Consider the following 16,075-nt stretch of genomic DNA (forward strand, 5'->3'; position numbering starts at 1 on the left):
TGTTTGAGCTTTGAGTTTGCGGCTTTGAACCTTTAGCATTTCATATGTATCTCTCCCTTTTACATTGTGTGTATCAATGTGATGTGCAAACGAAAAAGAAAACATGTGAAGAACTCAAGGATTTTGAAGATTGCTTCAAGAGATGCAACACCGACAAGAAATTGTCTGGAAGCTCTGATCATGCCACAAATCCACTGCTCCGCTGTACTGTACATTAGACTCTGAATGTGGGCTCTTCAGGTCCCTGCTGGCCGGAGGGCAGTCGGATACTGTTGCAGCATCAATATTCGCAATGCTGGCAGCTTATAGCGGCTCCTGTGTGCCTGAAACGGCCCTGAGCTGCTGAACGTTGAACTCTTTATCATGTCCATTCAACATGGACATTTATGTCGTTGCTCCACTGGGGTGCGGTGTAGCGAGGCACAATTGACTATGTGAATGAGCGATTCTTCTCTTTTGAGAAGGGTTAGAATACAAAAGTTTTGTTTTAAAAAATGAAAATAGGGATGGGGTACTATTTCTATTCCGTTACCAAGCGACACGGGTTGAGAATGGTACTATTCCCATGGTGTCGACATGCTCACGTAGAGTTGTCTACGGTCAAGTAAAGGATTGATTCCTACGTTCTAGCTATTAAAGGCTATGTTAATATACATAATTAAATAAGTAAAAGTACTATATCGTATGTGTGATATTTGAAAACAATGTTATTGCATATGCATTATGTCTGTGGATATAGGCATATGTTCTTTTCCGAAAGGCTGTACACAGTTGTACATTTGTATGAAACAATTATTGGTCTGTAAATATAAGAAAGAGATTTGTATTGCATAAGATTGAATATATTCTAAATATCTTACTTACTGCAGAATGGACATTGTGGATCAGTGTTCTATTGTGTTGCTTATAAGTGTATTTGATTGTCATACAAATGCATTTATAATAAAAGTGCACTTAATGCGGCTGATGCATTTGTGTCGTCATAGTCAAGCCCCTTGTTCCTCCGTCAGCCTCATCATTATCATCATCATCCCTGCCTCGTTTCCTCCCTCCCATACTCTCCTCCATTTCTTCCCCTGGAGCGAGTTTCGCTCAGCAACAGCACTGACGCACACACATGACGAGACAGAATGAGACGCTATCCGACTCAGACTGACGCACACTCTTGGCATTGAGGTTTTTGCATGCGCACAGGCACACAGTGGCCTCCCACTTATGATGATGCGCGCACACACACACACACATAATGGTAGGCATATGACCCCCCGTCGTCGTCAGCCCTCTTTACAAATCACAGGAGCCCACATTCACTCGATGTACCTGGGACTCTATCAGCGCTCAGTGCGGTGTAAGACTCCATATATAGGCATTCCTGCTCAAGCTCGGACTGAAACAGCCTCCCATCTATTCTCAGCCTCCATTCAGAAGGATCAGGGAGGGGAGGGCTGGGAGACAAAGAAGGAGCAAGAGGAGGCTAAAATTAGAGGTACAGTAAAGAGGGATGTGGGACCAACTGATGCTGTTGCCACAGGATGGAGAGGTGAATATAATTCAAATAATTGGACAACCCATTGATACAAAATAGAAGATTTACTTCATGGATTTGTCTTCCATATTTCTTCACCTGTAACACGGCATAATACATAATTCAATACATGCACGGTGGCAACGCTCTAAACATCATAGTGGTTTTCTGCAAGCGAACATTGTGTTCACTCGCTGCTGCTGCTGCTGCTGCTGCTGCTGCAGTGTCTACTGTGGAGGGAAGACGAGCAGCGAAGGACGAGCTGCTCAGCTGACGGACGCTATCTTCTGGCAAAGTCCAGTATTGCACCAGAGCGGAGCGTATAAGTGTGTGTGATGTGTTAGAGGACTTGTTAGAAAAAGGTTATGAAAAGGGAAGGGTCAGTTTCATACTTCATGTTCCCTGGACCAAGTATTACAACAGGTGTAGTAATAAATGACATAAATGAAACATCAATGTAGAGTCCATGTAGGGCTGGGTAATGTGGTTGCGATCAATACAATATAAAAGTCCTCTTGTTTTAAAAGTCAGACTTAAAGCAATTTGCACACGCTCACTGCGATTGGCCTTCCTGTCCAGCGGCCTTGTCGACACCCATTCCCTCTTCATGTCCTCAGACAGCGTTTCCGTCCAGAGCTGTGGACAGAGGACATCGGCTGCCTCCTGAGCCACAGACCTTCATGTTGGAAGATTCACAGATTCAGCTGGACTTTCAATGTGCGCACCGAATGAGAAAGGAACTTCTTTAGTCGGTTTATAGACTGACCCATCGCAGCGAGCAGTATGACTTTTAATGAACATACAGGCATGCGAGTATGGTGTTAAGAACACTTTAAAAAATGTGAACCTCGTAGTTTCTGGCATATCATTTATTATATAACATTAGATCGCAAATGCAGGAAAACAAATACAATAATCTAATGTTCCAAGCAATTCATGTTTTTATTTACGATGCAACTAATGTCTACTTTCAACCAGTCAATCATTTATGTAGTATCATCAATGTGTATTTTTAAATTTAAAATAAGTGATTCATGAAAAGTCAGCACTAGTTAAATTGTTATGCATTAAATGGAACCTTTATATGTGTATATCTAAAAGGTTCAGTGTTTCATAACTTAAAACATGATTTAAATTACTTGGCTTGAAATGATCTCAGACAATATGCTCTATTGTCTTACTTAAAGTCCATATTTCTGCAATAATGAATGTGATGAACACTTCAGATCCCAGATTGATGAGGTGTGTGACTGTGAGAAGGAACCATCTGCACAGCCTGCCAACAAACCAAACCCCTCGAGAAGTGTTAATAATAGATAATAACATCAAAGAGACTAAACACAATGACAAATTACAGTTTAATTTGTTTGGCTCTGAGGAAATAAAACGCTTAGGGTGATACATATTTTTCAAAACTTGAGAGGATGCTTTTGTTGACTAAATAAAGCCGATGTTAGAGATTTTAAATAATTCAAAAATACAGACAAAAAAAATTAGCTGTAAAGAAATATCTAAATATCAGATGTGAATAAGGACACAGAAAACCAGAAATCACACAACATCTAACTGTTTATTAAACACAACACACACAATGTTACAGTGTGTGTGAAGGTATAGTTCACATATAGAGCCAATACAAATAGGAATGGAGGGAACATAATACAAAATGTTGCAGGTCTTCATTTCTTTTTGCCAGACAAAGCTTCAGCTTCAGCGTCTGCTGCCGAAATTGCGTCAGCTTTCAACTTCTCCTCTCTCTGCTCCAAGAACAGTTTGTACTCATCAGGTGAGAGACTGAAGAGAAGGAGAGAGGAAAAGAGAGAAAGAAGGGGAGAAAAATAGAAGTAGAAATTATATTCAGCTACACCAACCTCTGCTCCAGTATTTTTGCAGTTAATAAAAAGTGACAAATGTAGATGAGCAACACCACACCAAGATATTTCCAATGGAGAAGCTGATAATTAATAGTGTACATTTCTTCTTCTTGAATATTTAAATCCCTCAGATATCTGAAACATTAACTTGTTTGTCCTTAAGAATCAGAGTTTCTTCCTGGACTCACCCCTGTGCAGCAGAGCAGCAGAGAGAAATCCATTGTTCAACAGGCACAGGTACCAAATCCTCCACATTTAATAAATCATAATGCACTGCAGCCTTAAGACATGTTGAGTTTAAAGTAAGGGGGGATTCTGGGAAATGTACAATAACATTAAGGGATGAGAAAATAGATACAAAGTCGGTAGAGGAGTGAAGGGAGCAAGATGTGCGATCACTGTGAAGTTTATAGCATTCAGTCCCACAAACATACTGCATACTGATTGTACACAGTATAGACTGTATAGTGTGTCCTAGTATATCATGTGTGTATTGAATAGCCAACACACTTAGTTTTATACTAAACAGGACATGCAACAAATGCACCGATGCTTTTCACTTTAACTGACGAATCAACACCAATGTGGATAATTTCATAAAGCTGTTTCACCACCATCCATAACTTAAATAAATACGATACATACTGAACTGTAGGTGTTCATGTTATTGTGGCCGCTGAGGTCCTTAACTGTCATCTTGTCTGACCTCTAGTGGCGGTTAGGAGGCATAGCAGCATCTGCACAACACCATCTGCTGATTCTTCTTCTTATTTGTCACTCTGCAAAATGATGTGTGAATCTTTATGTTCCTGTGTGTCCTTGTTCATTTAAAAAGGACTTTAGAAGAATACAGAATAACACAAATCTACTAACAAGTCCAGGACAGGACCAGCCTCTCAAATACTGCGAAATCATAAAAAAGCGCACTGAGCGCAGAATCCGGACTTACTCGTTGACGATCTTAATGCCAAGCGAACGCGCCGAGCCGACGATGCTCTTGACGACGTTCTCGAGGGAGACGTTCCTCATTTTGAAGCACTCGTCCAGAGCTTTCACCTGGGCGATCTCATACACCGCCCGCACCGACACCATGCCTGCCGTCTCATGGCCTACACAAACAAACACACACGAGATCTCAGATTATACATACAGGCATAAACATTCAATAAGCGTACACAAAGGTTTTGTACACAGTAGGACAACATGTATGCGTGTGTGTGTGTGTGTGTGTGTGTGTGCGTGTGTGTAGAGGTGAAGTTAGGACTCAATCACTGAAACGAGGCTGGAGAAAGCTTCATAGCTTTGAGGCACCAATCCATCATTCTCTTTTCTTAGCACCATCACTACTTCCTTGCTCTGCTGCAGTTTGCCCGCATGTCATGAATACAACATCAATCACAGCCAAGCTCAAGAGCCCAGGGAGAGACGTGTGTCCGTTACAGGAAGGACTCAGACTGGAGTGAGAGCAGACGCATCAGTGCACCAGCCCATCTCACCTGTCTTGCTGGCCCCTTTAGCAATGCCCGCTGCTTGCTTGAGGAAGTAAGACACCGTGGGCTGGCCAATCTTCAGGTCATAGGTTCGGTCAGGCTGAGGAGACAGAAGAATCACAACTAAGTCATATAGCCAGGATACAGTCGTCAAGATGAACATGTTTGACTGTGCACCATCTCTCCTCTTTGGTTAGCCAACTGTTGCTGCACATGTCAAACCTTCTGCTCGGGAGATCATGTGTGAAGTGAACAGTGATAATGGTGCCAGATTGATTCAAATCTTTGAAACAATGGGTGTTTAGTTTCAGACAGTGGTGGTCTTCATTTGCTGGCTTAAAGAGTTTGAAAACAGCTCTGGCTGAATTGTCATTATTTTCATCTTCAACGTGCACTTGATGGCTTCATGATATCACGTTCAAAAACGGAGGCAAAAGCAGCGTTTTCCAGGCAAGAAGTCATCATCCTCACCAGTTGATGATCCATGAAGACGACTTGGAACATTGAATAAATAAACTACATTTTCTAGGATTGCAGCTAATGTTAAAAAAGACAAACACACTGTTATATTTCTCATCATTTTCTTTTACTTTGAAAGGCATAAAAACATTTTTTTTTAAAGTATTCTCCAAATACTTTAAATACAGATTAGTGCCGTTACTAACCCCACACAGCTGACGTAACTGGTTACGGTTACCAAAAGCTGCTTTAGAGCAGTCAGCCCTCTGCCAGGAATACAACGTGGTGGAGAGATACGAGATTCATCTGTTAGGTTGAATGTAAAAAAAAAGAAGTAAAAGCCACCATGTGTTATTCTGTGTAATCGAAGGATGTAGACTTTTTTTAATGGTGTTTGAACCTCATTATTTACAGAAGCCAAACTGCAAATGTGTCCTCAGTGTCCATAACTTTAGCTACGGCTGGACCATTAACTGTTTCTCAGTCGGTGACCTTTCATGACCACTGAAATTAATAAAACGGAGTAGATGCACAGACTCGAGTCATTACGCTTCTATGCGTGTCTAATACGGATTTCAATCATTTTCTAATCTAAATTCAAAGCTGAAATATCAATATAATAAAGTTTGGACCTAGAATTCACGAGAGGATGAACCCCCACAAAAACTTCGGAGCACATTAGGCTGCAAAAAGTATAGAAGTCTTTAGAATTGACAAAAACATAAAGAACAACACGTACCGACAGCTTGTGGTTACGGAGCTGGAGCTGCCTGGGAATCAGGAGTCACAGCTTATTCTGTCATCCTTCTAAGATTGAAGAAAGATTGCTTCTGTCATTTTCTTTTATATCTTTAGCCAATTACTGTTAATACTCCGATATTGGGCGATATAAAAGAAAATCTTCTGTTCAAAATGTGAAACGTGAAGTTTTTGCGCATCTGAGGAAAGAGGTTTGCTGACAAGAGGCGAAATAAAACACGAGTCAGCCTTCAGCTCAGTTAAATTATAAAAGTGGTGTTCATTTGTAAAGAATATCTTGTGAAACAAAATATCTTAAACTGGTGTTTGCCACAGAGTTTATTTTGTTAGCAATAATCAAGATCAAGAATCAGTAAGAGAAAATCCTACCGGCTATTTTGGGAACCAGTGTAACGCTCATTTCCAGGTTTTCCTAGAAAGATATGTCATCTCTTCTATTTTACTCTTAATCAGAGCCTAAGCTTCAATGGTTGATTAAGTCACACGCTTCATGTTCTTCATCAACAAATCTGTTTCCATATATTACTCTGTCGCATTTTGCTTTTATGAATACAAAATGTGTCCCCCCTCGGCCATGTGTTGAATATGTTTGGGGATATTTCAAAGGTTCTGTTGATTTTTTGGCATTTACACTTTTTTTTTTATTGCGCAAATTGAAAATGTGCATAAAAGAGGTGGATGGATGGAAATACATCTAATGAGCTGGAAGAAGCCATCTGCTCTCCAGCCTCCATCCTCCCCTCTGGGTCAACATTTAAATAATCTCTTCTAATCTAATCTGACGCTTTTCTTTTCATTCCAATTCATTCGTGTGGAATACCTTTATGAACTAAAATCTGACAAACAGATAGAGTCTGGGCAGCACGGTGGCTCAGTGGTTAGCACGCTCGCCTCACAGCAAGAAGGCCCTGGGTTTGAATCCCGGTCGTCCCGGTCATTCCAGGTCCTTTCTGTGTGGAGTTTGCATGTTTCAAGTTTCAAGTTTCAAGTTTTTATTGTCACATCCCCTTTTATACAAGTATAATCGGTTCGTGAAATTCTTATGTGCAAAACACCCGACAGCAGTAGCAGACTAAAAAAAGAATAAGAATGAGAATAAACTATACAATATCCACACAAAAAAAAGAAGAAAGTATTAACAATATATATATAAAACAATGTAATAGAATATACATCATGGCAATATATATATATAAAACAATGTAATAAAATATACACTTTTTTTGAGACTATATATATATACAGGACTGTCTCAGAAAATTAGAATATTGTGATGAAGTTCTTTATTTTCTGTAATGCAATTAAAAAAACAAAAATGTCATGCATTCTGGATTCATTACAAATCAACTGAAATATTGCAAGCCTTTTATTCTGATTTATTGCTGATTATGGTTTACAGCTTAAGAAAACTCAAATATCCTATCTCTAAATATTAGAATATCATGAAAAAGTATACTAGTAGGGTATTAAACAAATCACTTGAATTGTCTAATTAACTCGAAACACCTGCAAGGGTTTCCTGAGCCTTGACAAACACTCAGCTGTTATAAATCTTTTTTTTTACTTGGTCTGAGGAAATATTAAAATTTTATGAGATAGGATTTTAGAGTTTTCTTAAACTGTAAGCCATAATCAGCAATATTAAAAGAATAAAAGGCTTGCAATATTTCAGTTGATTTGTAATGAATCCAGAATGCATGACATTTTTGTTTTTTTAATTGCATTACAGAAAATAAAGAACTTTATCACAATATTCTAATTTTCTGAGACAGTCCTGTATATATGTATATACATACAATATATATATACAATATATGTTCTCCTCGTGCCTGCGTGGGTTTACTCCAGGTTCTCCGGTTTCCCCCACCATCATAAAGACATGCACCGCGACGTATGGATGAATGAATGTTGGTGGTGGTCGGAGGGGCCGTAGGCACTGATTGGCTGCCACGCTTCTGACAGTCTGCCCCAGGGCAGCTGTGGCTACTGATGTAGTTTACCACCACCGGTATGACTGTGTGTATGTATGACTACTGGACTCTGTAAAGCGACTTTGGGTGTCTTGAGAAGCGCTATATAAAATAAATGATTATTATTATTATAGTCTATTAATCATCTGAGGAAAGTTGACGTTGGATCATCTGCTATCATAAAATCAAATAAAAACAATATTACATTACATGTCATTTAGCAGATGCTTTTATCCAAAGCGACTTACAATAAGTGCATTTCAACCTAGAGTACAAACTAAGAACAACAAGAATACAGGAAGTAACATTTCCTCAACTCAGTCGAATTACAAAAGTACCACAATAAGTGCCATCCCAGTGCCACTGAAGTGCAAATCTGTGTTTTAATCCAGATGTTGTCGGAAAAGGTGTGTTTTCAGTCTCCGGCGGAAGATGGAGAGACTTTCTGCTGTCCTGATGTCAGTGGGGAGCTCATTCCACCACTGAGGAGCCAGGACAGCAAACAGTCTGGATTTCGAGTGATTAGCTCGAGGTGCAGGAGGCACAAGTCGGTTGGCTGTTGCCGAGCGGAGCGAACGTGCCGGGGTGTACGGTGTGACCATATCCCGGATGTAGACGGGGCCCGATCCGTTCAGAGCACGGTACGCCAGAACCAGTGTTTTGAAGCGGATGCGGGCAGCCACCGGTAACCAGTGAAGAGAGCGGAGGAGCGGAGTCAGTGGCGGTGCGTCCATAGGGGGCGCTAGGGCGCCGCCTCTCTTAAAATTTTGAGATGAAAAAAAAAAAGAAGAAAAAAAAAAATACATCCTGTCAAAAAACATTATATGCCAAATCATTTAAATAGTAAATATACCGTGTTGACGCGCTAAATGTGTGTGGGAGACCGTCAGCCTGTCAACAACCACTTAAGTTAATGTGAAAAAATATAATATATCGCCACTCATTATCACGGAGAGAAGCCCCGCCCCATTTTCGGGGCACCGGCCAAACGTGTGTGTACGGCAGCGAGCAAACATTTCACAGTCGTTTCGGCAAGGACGGCTTCTCATTGGCGGATGAAACGTGAATCTTGGGGCGCAAAAATGTGCGCTCTGGCCAATGACATCGTTTTATTATTTCACGTGATTGGACTATTCGGCAGATCAGAGACCGGTATCATTCCCTCAGCCAGAGAGCTCCACGGAGCTACGGGAGCAGGTTGCTAACGGAGCTGTTAGCTGGAGCTCAGTGAGTAATGCACTGTTTAGTTTCTCCTGTCTGTTGTTCCAAAGTCCTGGGACTGAAACTCTCTGGACTACAACGGGGTGAGGGATCTAAAGAGCTTCAGACAAGTGTAAAGCACGAATCTTGCCGCAGTTATCTAGCTAAGAGCATGAAGCTAACAGCATGAAGCTAACCCTGTTTGCAGAGCAGAGCAGCAGAAGGAGACCGAACTGGCATCGAAACACAACGAAGAAGTTCTGAAAAACAGACACATTCCCTCCAGAATAATGGAAACAGGCTGGTTACAGACATGATTGACTTTAACCAGAGAGTTATGGAGAAGTTTGCCCACTTTAAAGAGAGGAGGGCTACAGTAGTGGGTCTACTCTGTCACCCAATGTAACATGTGATCTCTCTCTGACTCTATTCTGCTCTGAACCTCTTTCATGTGAGGGTGAAACTCTTTTATTCTGTAAACCTCTGAAACCCAACCCAATGTTCCTTAAAGCTGCTCTGAACCTCTCATGCCCAAAGTTACAGTGTGTTGATAGTTGTTATTGGACAGTGTTGAGCACGCTGTGTTCTTGAAATAAAGCTTTGTTTTTTACAATATTCTACTCAAAACCTCTTTTCTTCTCATTGTTGAGTGCTATTTAAACCGCGTCGCCCAACTGCGCCCCCCCCCAAATTTCACCAGCCGCCACTGAGCGGAGTAGTGTGGGTGAATTCCGGAAGACTGAAGACCAGTCGAGCTGCTGCATTCTGGATGAGCTGCAGAGGTCGGATGGCCTTAGCAGGTAGACCAGCCAGGAGGGAGTTGAAGTAGTCAAGGCGTGAAATGATCAGAGCCTGGACCAGAACCTGTGCCGCCTTCTGAGTAAGAAGAGGATGTATTCTCCTGATGTTGTGCAGCATTGGGGTAATAAACTGCTGGCTGAGCTAAGGAGAGAGCAGGTGATGTGTCATCAGACCTGTGTTATGCAACAGGAGTGACCCTTCGACAGGGAGCAGAACGACTATTGGTTGCAAAGGTCTGAGGAGTCGCTGTCGTTTCCTCCATTTCACAACATGGAACAAACATCCACTGCACTGAGCTCCTTCTGACGAGCAAGATTTAGATAACGATGGAGAGAAGAGAGAGACGGAAAATTAGGATTGTAGGAACAATTATACAAGTAAACAACGATGTAAGGTTCATAGGTCCTCAGTTCAACAACTGGAACTCCTGGCTCTCAGTAAGATGAGAAGCGCTGAGCTTAGCTTAGCATAAAGACGGATGGAAACAACTAGCCGTGTCTGCCACAGATCACAGAGCCGCTCACATGGCTGTAGCCTCTCAGTCCGGTTACATGTTTGTGAATTTAAGAAATTAGAATAATGGTAACTAGTGTGGTGCAGGTAGGCAGATGTTTTTACTTTGGACAGAGCCAAGCTAGTCATGTCCACCCTGTTTTTCAAGTATGCTAATTGCTCCCGGCTGCAGCTGCTCAACACACACTTTGGAGAGTGGTATCAATCTTCTCATCTAACTCTCAGCAAGAAAGTGACTTTAGAAGTAAGATGAAAGCCACCAAAGGATGTGCTACCGGCAAGCCAGAGGTGAAAGTTTAAATCTGAGAAACATTCATCTCAGAGGGTTAAACATATTGTAAACACATTAAACATCACATACAGTAAAGTGTGAACGGAACAAACACCAAACTAACCAGCAGATGGCGGTGGTGGGCAGCAGCGAGGCCCCACATGTGTGACGGCAGAGCTGTTGCTGCATATTGCATCTCAAAGTGGGGCGTGAGGAGTCGAACAATACCAGACTGAGTAAAATAAAGTTCATAATCCCTCTTTTCCTGAGTAATTCACGTTCCTTGCATGCACTTAATGCTTCGTGACTCCAAGTTCCTCTGGGCACTGCTTCATTAATTAATGCAAATGGAAGGATTACTTTATGAATAATGAAAGTGCTCTAGTAATGTTATGCAGCTAGTGTAATTAACCACAAGGGCGGGAGGGAGGCGTGCTAAGTGTGAAGGGTCATGGATGGGTTAGAGACGCTTTACCTTCACATGGATCTTGATCGGGAGAGGGATGCCCTCCTTCAGCTCTTTGGTTTTCTCATTGAAGTCCTTGCAGAACTGTCCGATGGGGATTCCTTTCTGGATCAGAACAAAGGAGAAATAAAGATGGCAAAAATTAGGGAGGGTCGCTTTCAAATGTATGAGAAATCTGAGTTCACAAACATTCAGCTGAATGTCACAGAGTGTCACACTGTGCTGCCAGAATACAGACGCCGAAGCTGCTGTCAGTCAATCAATCACAAAACTGAGCTCTGACTATATTTGCCCACACGACTGGTTCAGGGTCTAGGAGTGTGTGTGTGTGTGTGTGTGTGTGTGTTTATGTGCCATAATATTTTGGTGGAGACATTTTCACAGTGCATTGTAGTTATTCATGTTATATTCACACTGAGATGCATCTGTGTGTGTGTGTGTGTGTGTGTGTGTGTTTGTGGCTGTCACTCCAGCTATGACTGAATGCATGTTGGTGCCCAGAGTGATAAATGAGCCTCCCATTTCGCAGCTCCTGCAAGGCCAACCAGAGCGAGAGCGAAATGGATGGGTGACATAACATTAAGTCAACACTCGGCCAACAATGCTCCTTTGCACCATTCTTCTTTGGAGCTGAATTCAGAGGCAAATACAGAATGTAATTATTACCACTGGGATATATACCGACCTTCACATCATCCTTCCCAAAGGCAACACACTGATTGAAATGTTCATTTTAAAAATGAGGGGAAGAAAAGAAAGCTTTTTTTAAATTCTGCCTAATGGAGTCACGAGCTTCTATTGCACCATGATTCAAATAGAAGTCATCCACAGACATTTTCCAATGACAGCACGGGGAAGACATTTATTTTAACTTAATGGAGCAGAAAGTTCCCTGAACATCATTTCCACTAAAGGCCTCGAGAGCATCTGATGCATGTTAATCAGCAGCTTGATCTACGTGACACCGTCACTCCATTTGGGTCTGTAACGCTACTCATCACCCACTGGCCTTTCTATGCATCCGCTAACAAAATACTAACAAACTGATTGAAATTTCAACACATCCCACTAGTCGAGGCAGGTTATTGTTTCAGAGCTAATGGGTGCTATTTGAATTACAATACGCTAGTAATCAAATGAAACGCAGCTACGCCCCTGGAGCCCTCGCCAGGCTCCACCTTCCCTTCCATGTGTATTAATAATAGTAATCCCATGTCAACCTCACCATATTTTACCTGTGCCCCTCCCTCCCTCCATCTCCCATAAAACAACAAGTCGAGGGTAAACAAATGAAGAGGGAGCACCGAAGGAAAGTCTAATTAAATATGGATTAAAGGCTGTGATGTTGTGTATGAGGCAGGGCAAACCCTCCGCCCCTGCCTCAGCTCCCATTCCTTCCTTTCTGTTCAACCCATGTTGGATAATGATCTCTCCCACAGTCTCCGATGGCCCTTTCATGCCATACAATGCCATAAAAGAGCCTCTCGCCCGGCCGGAGATAATGCCTGATGCTTCTTAAGCGTGCTTAAGCCCGGACTGCGAGACATTATGCAGACAGAGGAGCGACAGAGACAGAAAGACAGAGACAAAGACTTCACACGGCCTCCCTGACCAGATAGTGCTTTACTGTTGAAATAGGATTCAACTCATATTTTAAAAAGGCTTGAAAAGTGTCAAATAAGAGGATGTGACAGGACCACCCACCTGGAGATAGCAGACAGTGTGCCCTCTGCACACCATAAAGCATGCACGAGAGACAGGTAATCATATTTTAATTAAACTGTTCCGCAGGAGTCCAGGCATTTGATCCTCTGCAGGTGGCAGCGTGAGGATGTTGTATTTTGGCCTCTGGCTATTTAATAGTTTAACTGCAGTAATTACCATGATTGAATCATGTTGGTAATGACAGTCTTTAACTGTGGTGGAGGGCTGGTGTGCCATGAAAGCAAAGTTCAAGGTTGGCTCCTCCAACTTTGCCTGACATTTAACAGAGAGAGAGAGAAAGAGAGAGAGAGAGAGAGAGAGAGAAAGAGAGAGACCTGGAACAGTAACATTCATGGCCTGGCCAAATTGCTAACCCCGCTCACTGCATCTGAGCATCTAATCATCCTCGAGTTCGAGCTGCTGGATAAATCCTCCCTTCTCCACCATGACTGCTTCGAGACGGGTGCTCTCCAGTATAAAATGGCTGCAGCCCATCACCCGAGGCGGGGCCTTCCAAGCCGGCCGTGGGTGAGGACATTCAGCCTCAAAGACTTCTGAGATCCTGGGTACCGGGATTAAATGTTAATCTACGAATATTTCTCTCGCCGTCAAATTCAGCTGCGACAGCAGTGAGTAATTGCTCTATGATCCATTCTAGATCAGCGGGGTGGAGCCTTATTACTCATAATTATGAGCAATTAGACATTTGCAATTGAAAATCTGGGAAGTGTCCATTTGATTTGACCCGTCGACCAAATTCTCTGCAGTCTTTTTTTTGACACTCCCTCCGTGTTAATGTGATTGGCCTTTCAGCTTCACTAACTCTTTTTAACAAGATGTAGCACTGCATGGCGTGGCAGGATGGGGAGAGCGTGTGGATGGAGGTGAGGAGAGAGACAACTGAGGTGTATTAAAGTCGTCAGAATGTGGCAGATGATCTTCGAGGTCAATATTTGAACAATGATAAGGGATTTGTGTAACCAAGGTGAACAACGGGAGAGGAGACAAGTAAAGCGAAAGGCCGCAGGAGGTCCTCATGAATATGGATGAGTGTGCGTGTGTGTGTGTGTGTGTGTGTATGCTTATGTATGAATACTTTGGCCTCATTTAAATATGCCAAGACTGTCTGTTCCAGAGTGGATCTGTGTGCATATTAAGCTGCCAGGTACTGCTGATGGTGGGGAAGCATCACTGTGTGTGGTCGCAGGTGTCTCTGTATCTGAGAACAGGACGAAAAATGAGTGGAGGAGAGACAAAGCGATGGAGGGAGATGAGAAAAAAAGAGGGGGAGAGTAGGTCAAGAGAAGTATTGTGCTTATGGAAGCGTGGCAAACATGGAGATAAAGGACAGAGGCAGGAGGCAGGATTAATTGCCCTTGGCACACAAGGCCACCTGATAAATTGCCCCAGACAGTCGGCACAGTGGCGGGCCGCGATACGGTGCTGAAGGTGTTACAGTGGTGAGAGGCTGGTGGGAGGCGAGGTTAATTAAACTCTTCAGTGTAAAACACTCTCATTCATTACCTTCATTACCGTGTTCATTTCATTTGCGTCGCTGTTGGCATTGTATCCCCTCCAGCCCCATTGTGGCGTCATACAGCTGATTAGGTTTCATGTGGAACCCTTCAGCTGCAAAGTGAGAGGCTGAACTCGGACGTTTAGGTCTCCCCGACAGCGATACACAGAGCAACATAGCACAACATAAAATGAGTTCATGCTGGACATGCATTATACTTCATTTTCCACTCTGGAATCGGTGGTTTCGTCTTAAAAGTAGAAAATAAAATGATTTTCACGCCCAGTCTCCAGTAAACGGTGCCGATGCCAATAAACAGCCCTGCACAAAAGAGCTGCGGAGCGCCGCTCACATGAGCGGCGAGCTGACGGAGAGGACAAAATTCAGGACACATCGTTATAACAACCAAAACAAGCCCAAACTTTGAAGAGATGTCATTGTCCTCTGAATCTCTGCTTAAAATAGAGGCAGAGGCTTTTCTATCTCTGGAACAACAAGAAGAGTTTGCGGTTTGAGAGCAAGGTGAAAGCAAGCAGGCGACGGGTGAAACAAAATGGATTGCATCAGGACAAAACATCCCATTTTCAACTCCATTAGGTCCCCCTCACAGGCCAGACAGTGTTGTGATTTTATTTGCCACTTCAGATGATTAATCGTGTGTGGAGGCTGCAGCAGAAACACAGGAACCTTAACTGCAGGCAGCTGAGGCTCCACGCTGGAAAGGTCTGAGCATTCACAAGCCTGGCTGACAAGTGGAGGAGAGACAGAGAAAGAGTCAGAGTTTGGGATGAAGTCAGACTGCTACAACAAGTGACGGTTGTACTGCGTTTGTTGTGTTTTCAGAGATAATAGCAAATTCTTTACGCTAAATGGTGTTATTTTAAACTCACAATTGTACACATCAAAGTCTGTTTACAGGTGTCTGGGAGGACTACTGCACATGTGAACACAGCTGAATAACGCCTTTGTGGCTCCAGTGGGAGTCGGAAAAATTGCCTCAAGTGATGTCACAGGATACATTGCACACCCAAATCTCAGGGTTTGACGAGGAAGAAGAATGCAGAGAATAATATATATCTCCATGTCTGCAGGTGTTAGTTGTGTACTGCCCATGAGCTGGACAATGCTAAATCAGTGCTCTATTCATTCATGCAACACACTGAGGTAACACTGAGAGGAAGAGCCAAGGTGAAGGCACCGAGTTCTCCAGGTTTGTGGGGGTCAGCCAAGGGTCAGCTGTGGAGCATGACTCAGTGTTGCCGCCTGCAGCATACTTGGACAGCCTGTAACCTTCCAAACTTCACCGACCATGTCCAAAGCTAAAAGTGATGAGTGCACAGTGCTGTGGACATCCGGCCCGCCTGGCTGCCCCTCGCCTCCTCTGCTTTCTATGTTCTCGTCCTGTCCTTTTTCCTGCTTCGCGCTCCCTTCCTCTGGTCTCTGAAAGTGAGCCAGAGTGCTGAATGACCTTCAACCACACTCACGGGGGAACAACCCCCCCCCCTCAACCCCCCCCCCCTCCCCAAG

At 43.0% G+C, this 16,075-nt stretch overlaps 1 protein-coding gene across 1 annotated transcript in view; it reads right to left on the reverse strand.

The window, feature by feature from the left end:
• Positions 1–3,076: 3,076 nt before the first annotated feature.
• Positions 3,077–16,075, reverse strand: part of mrpl11 (mitochondrial ribosomal protein L11) — a 40,741-nt gene continuing 27,742 nt past the window's right edge. Inside the window, exons 3-6 of the mRNA XM_056439426.1 lie at positions 11,338–11,433; positions 4,896–4,989; positions 4,349–4,508; positions 3,077–3,319 (exon numbers count right to left, since the gene is read on the reverse strand). Coding sequence (XP_056295401.1) covers positions 3,205–3,319; positions 4,349–4,508; positions 4,896–4,989; positions 11,338–11,433 — 465 coding nt within the window. The 3' untranslated portion in view covers positions 3,077–3,204. The remainder of the gene's footprint in view (positions 3,320–4,348; positions 4,509–4,895; positions 4,990–11,337; positions 11,434–16,075) is intronic.

Source organism: Pseudoliparis swirei, chromosome 19 (genome assembly GCF_029220125.1).
Source record: "Pseudoliparis swirei isolate HS2019 ecotype Mariana Trench chromosome 19, NWPU_hadal_v1, whole genome shotgun sequence".
NCBI lineage: Eukaryota > Metazoa > Chordata > Actinopteri > Perciformes > Liparidae > Pseudoliparis > Pseudoliparis swirei.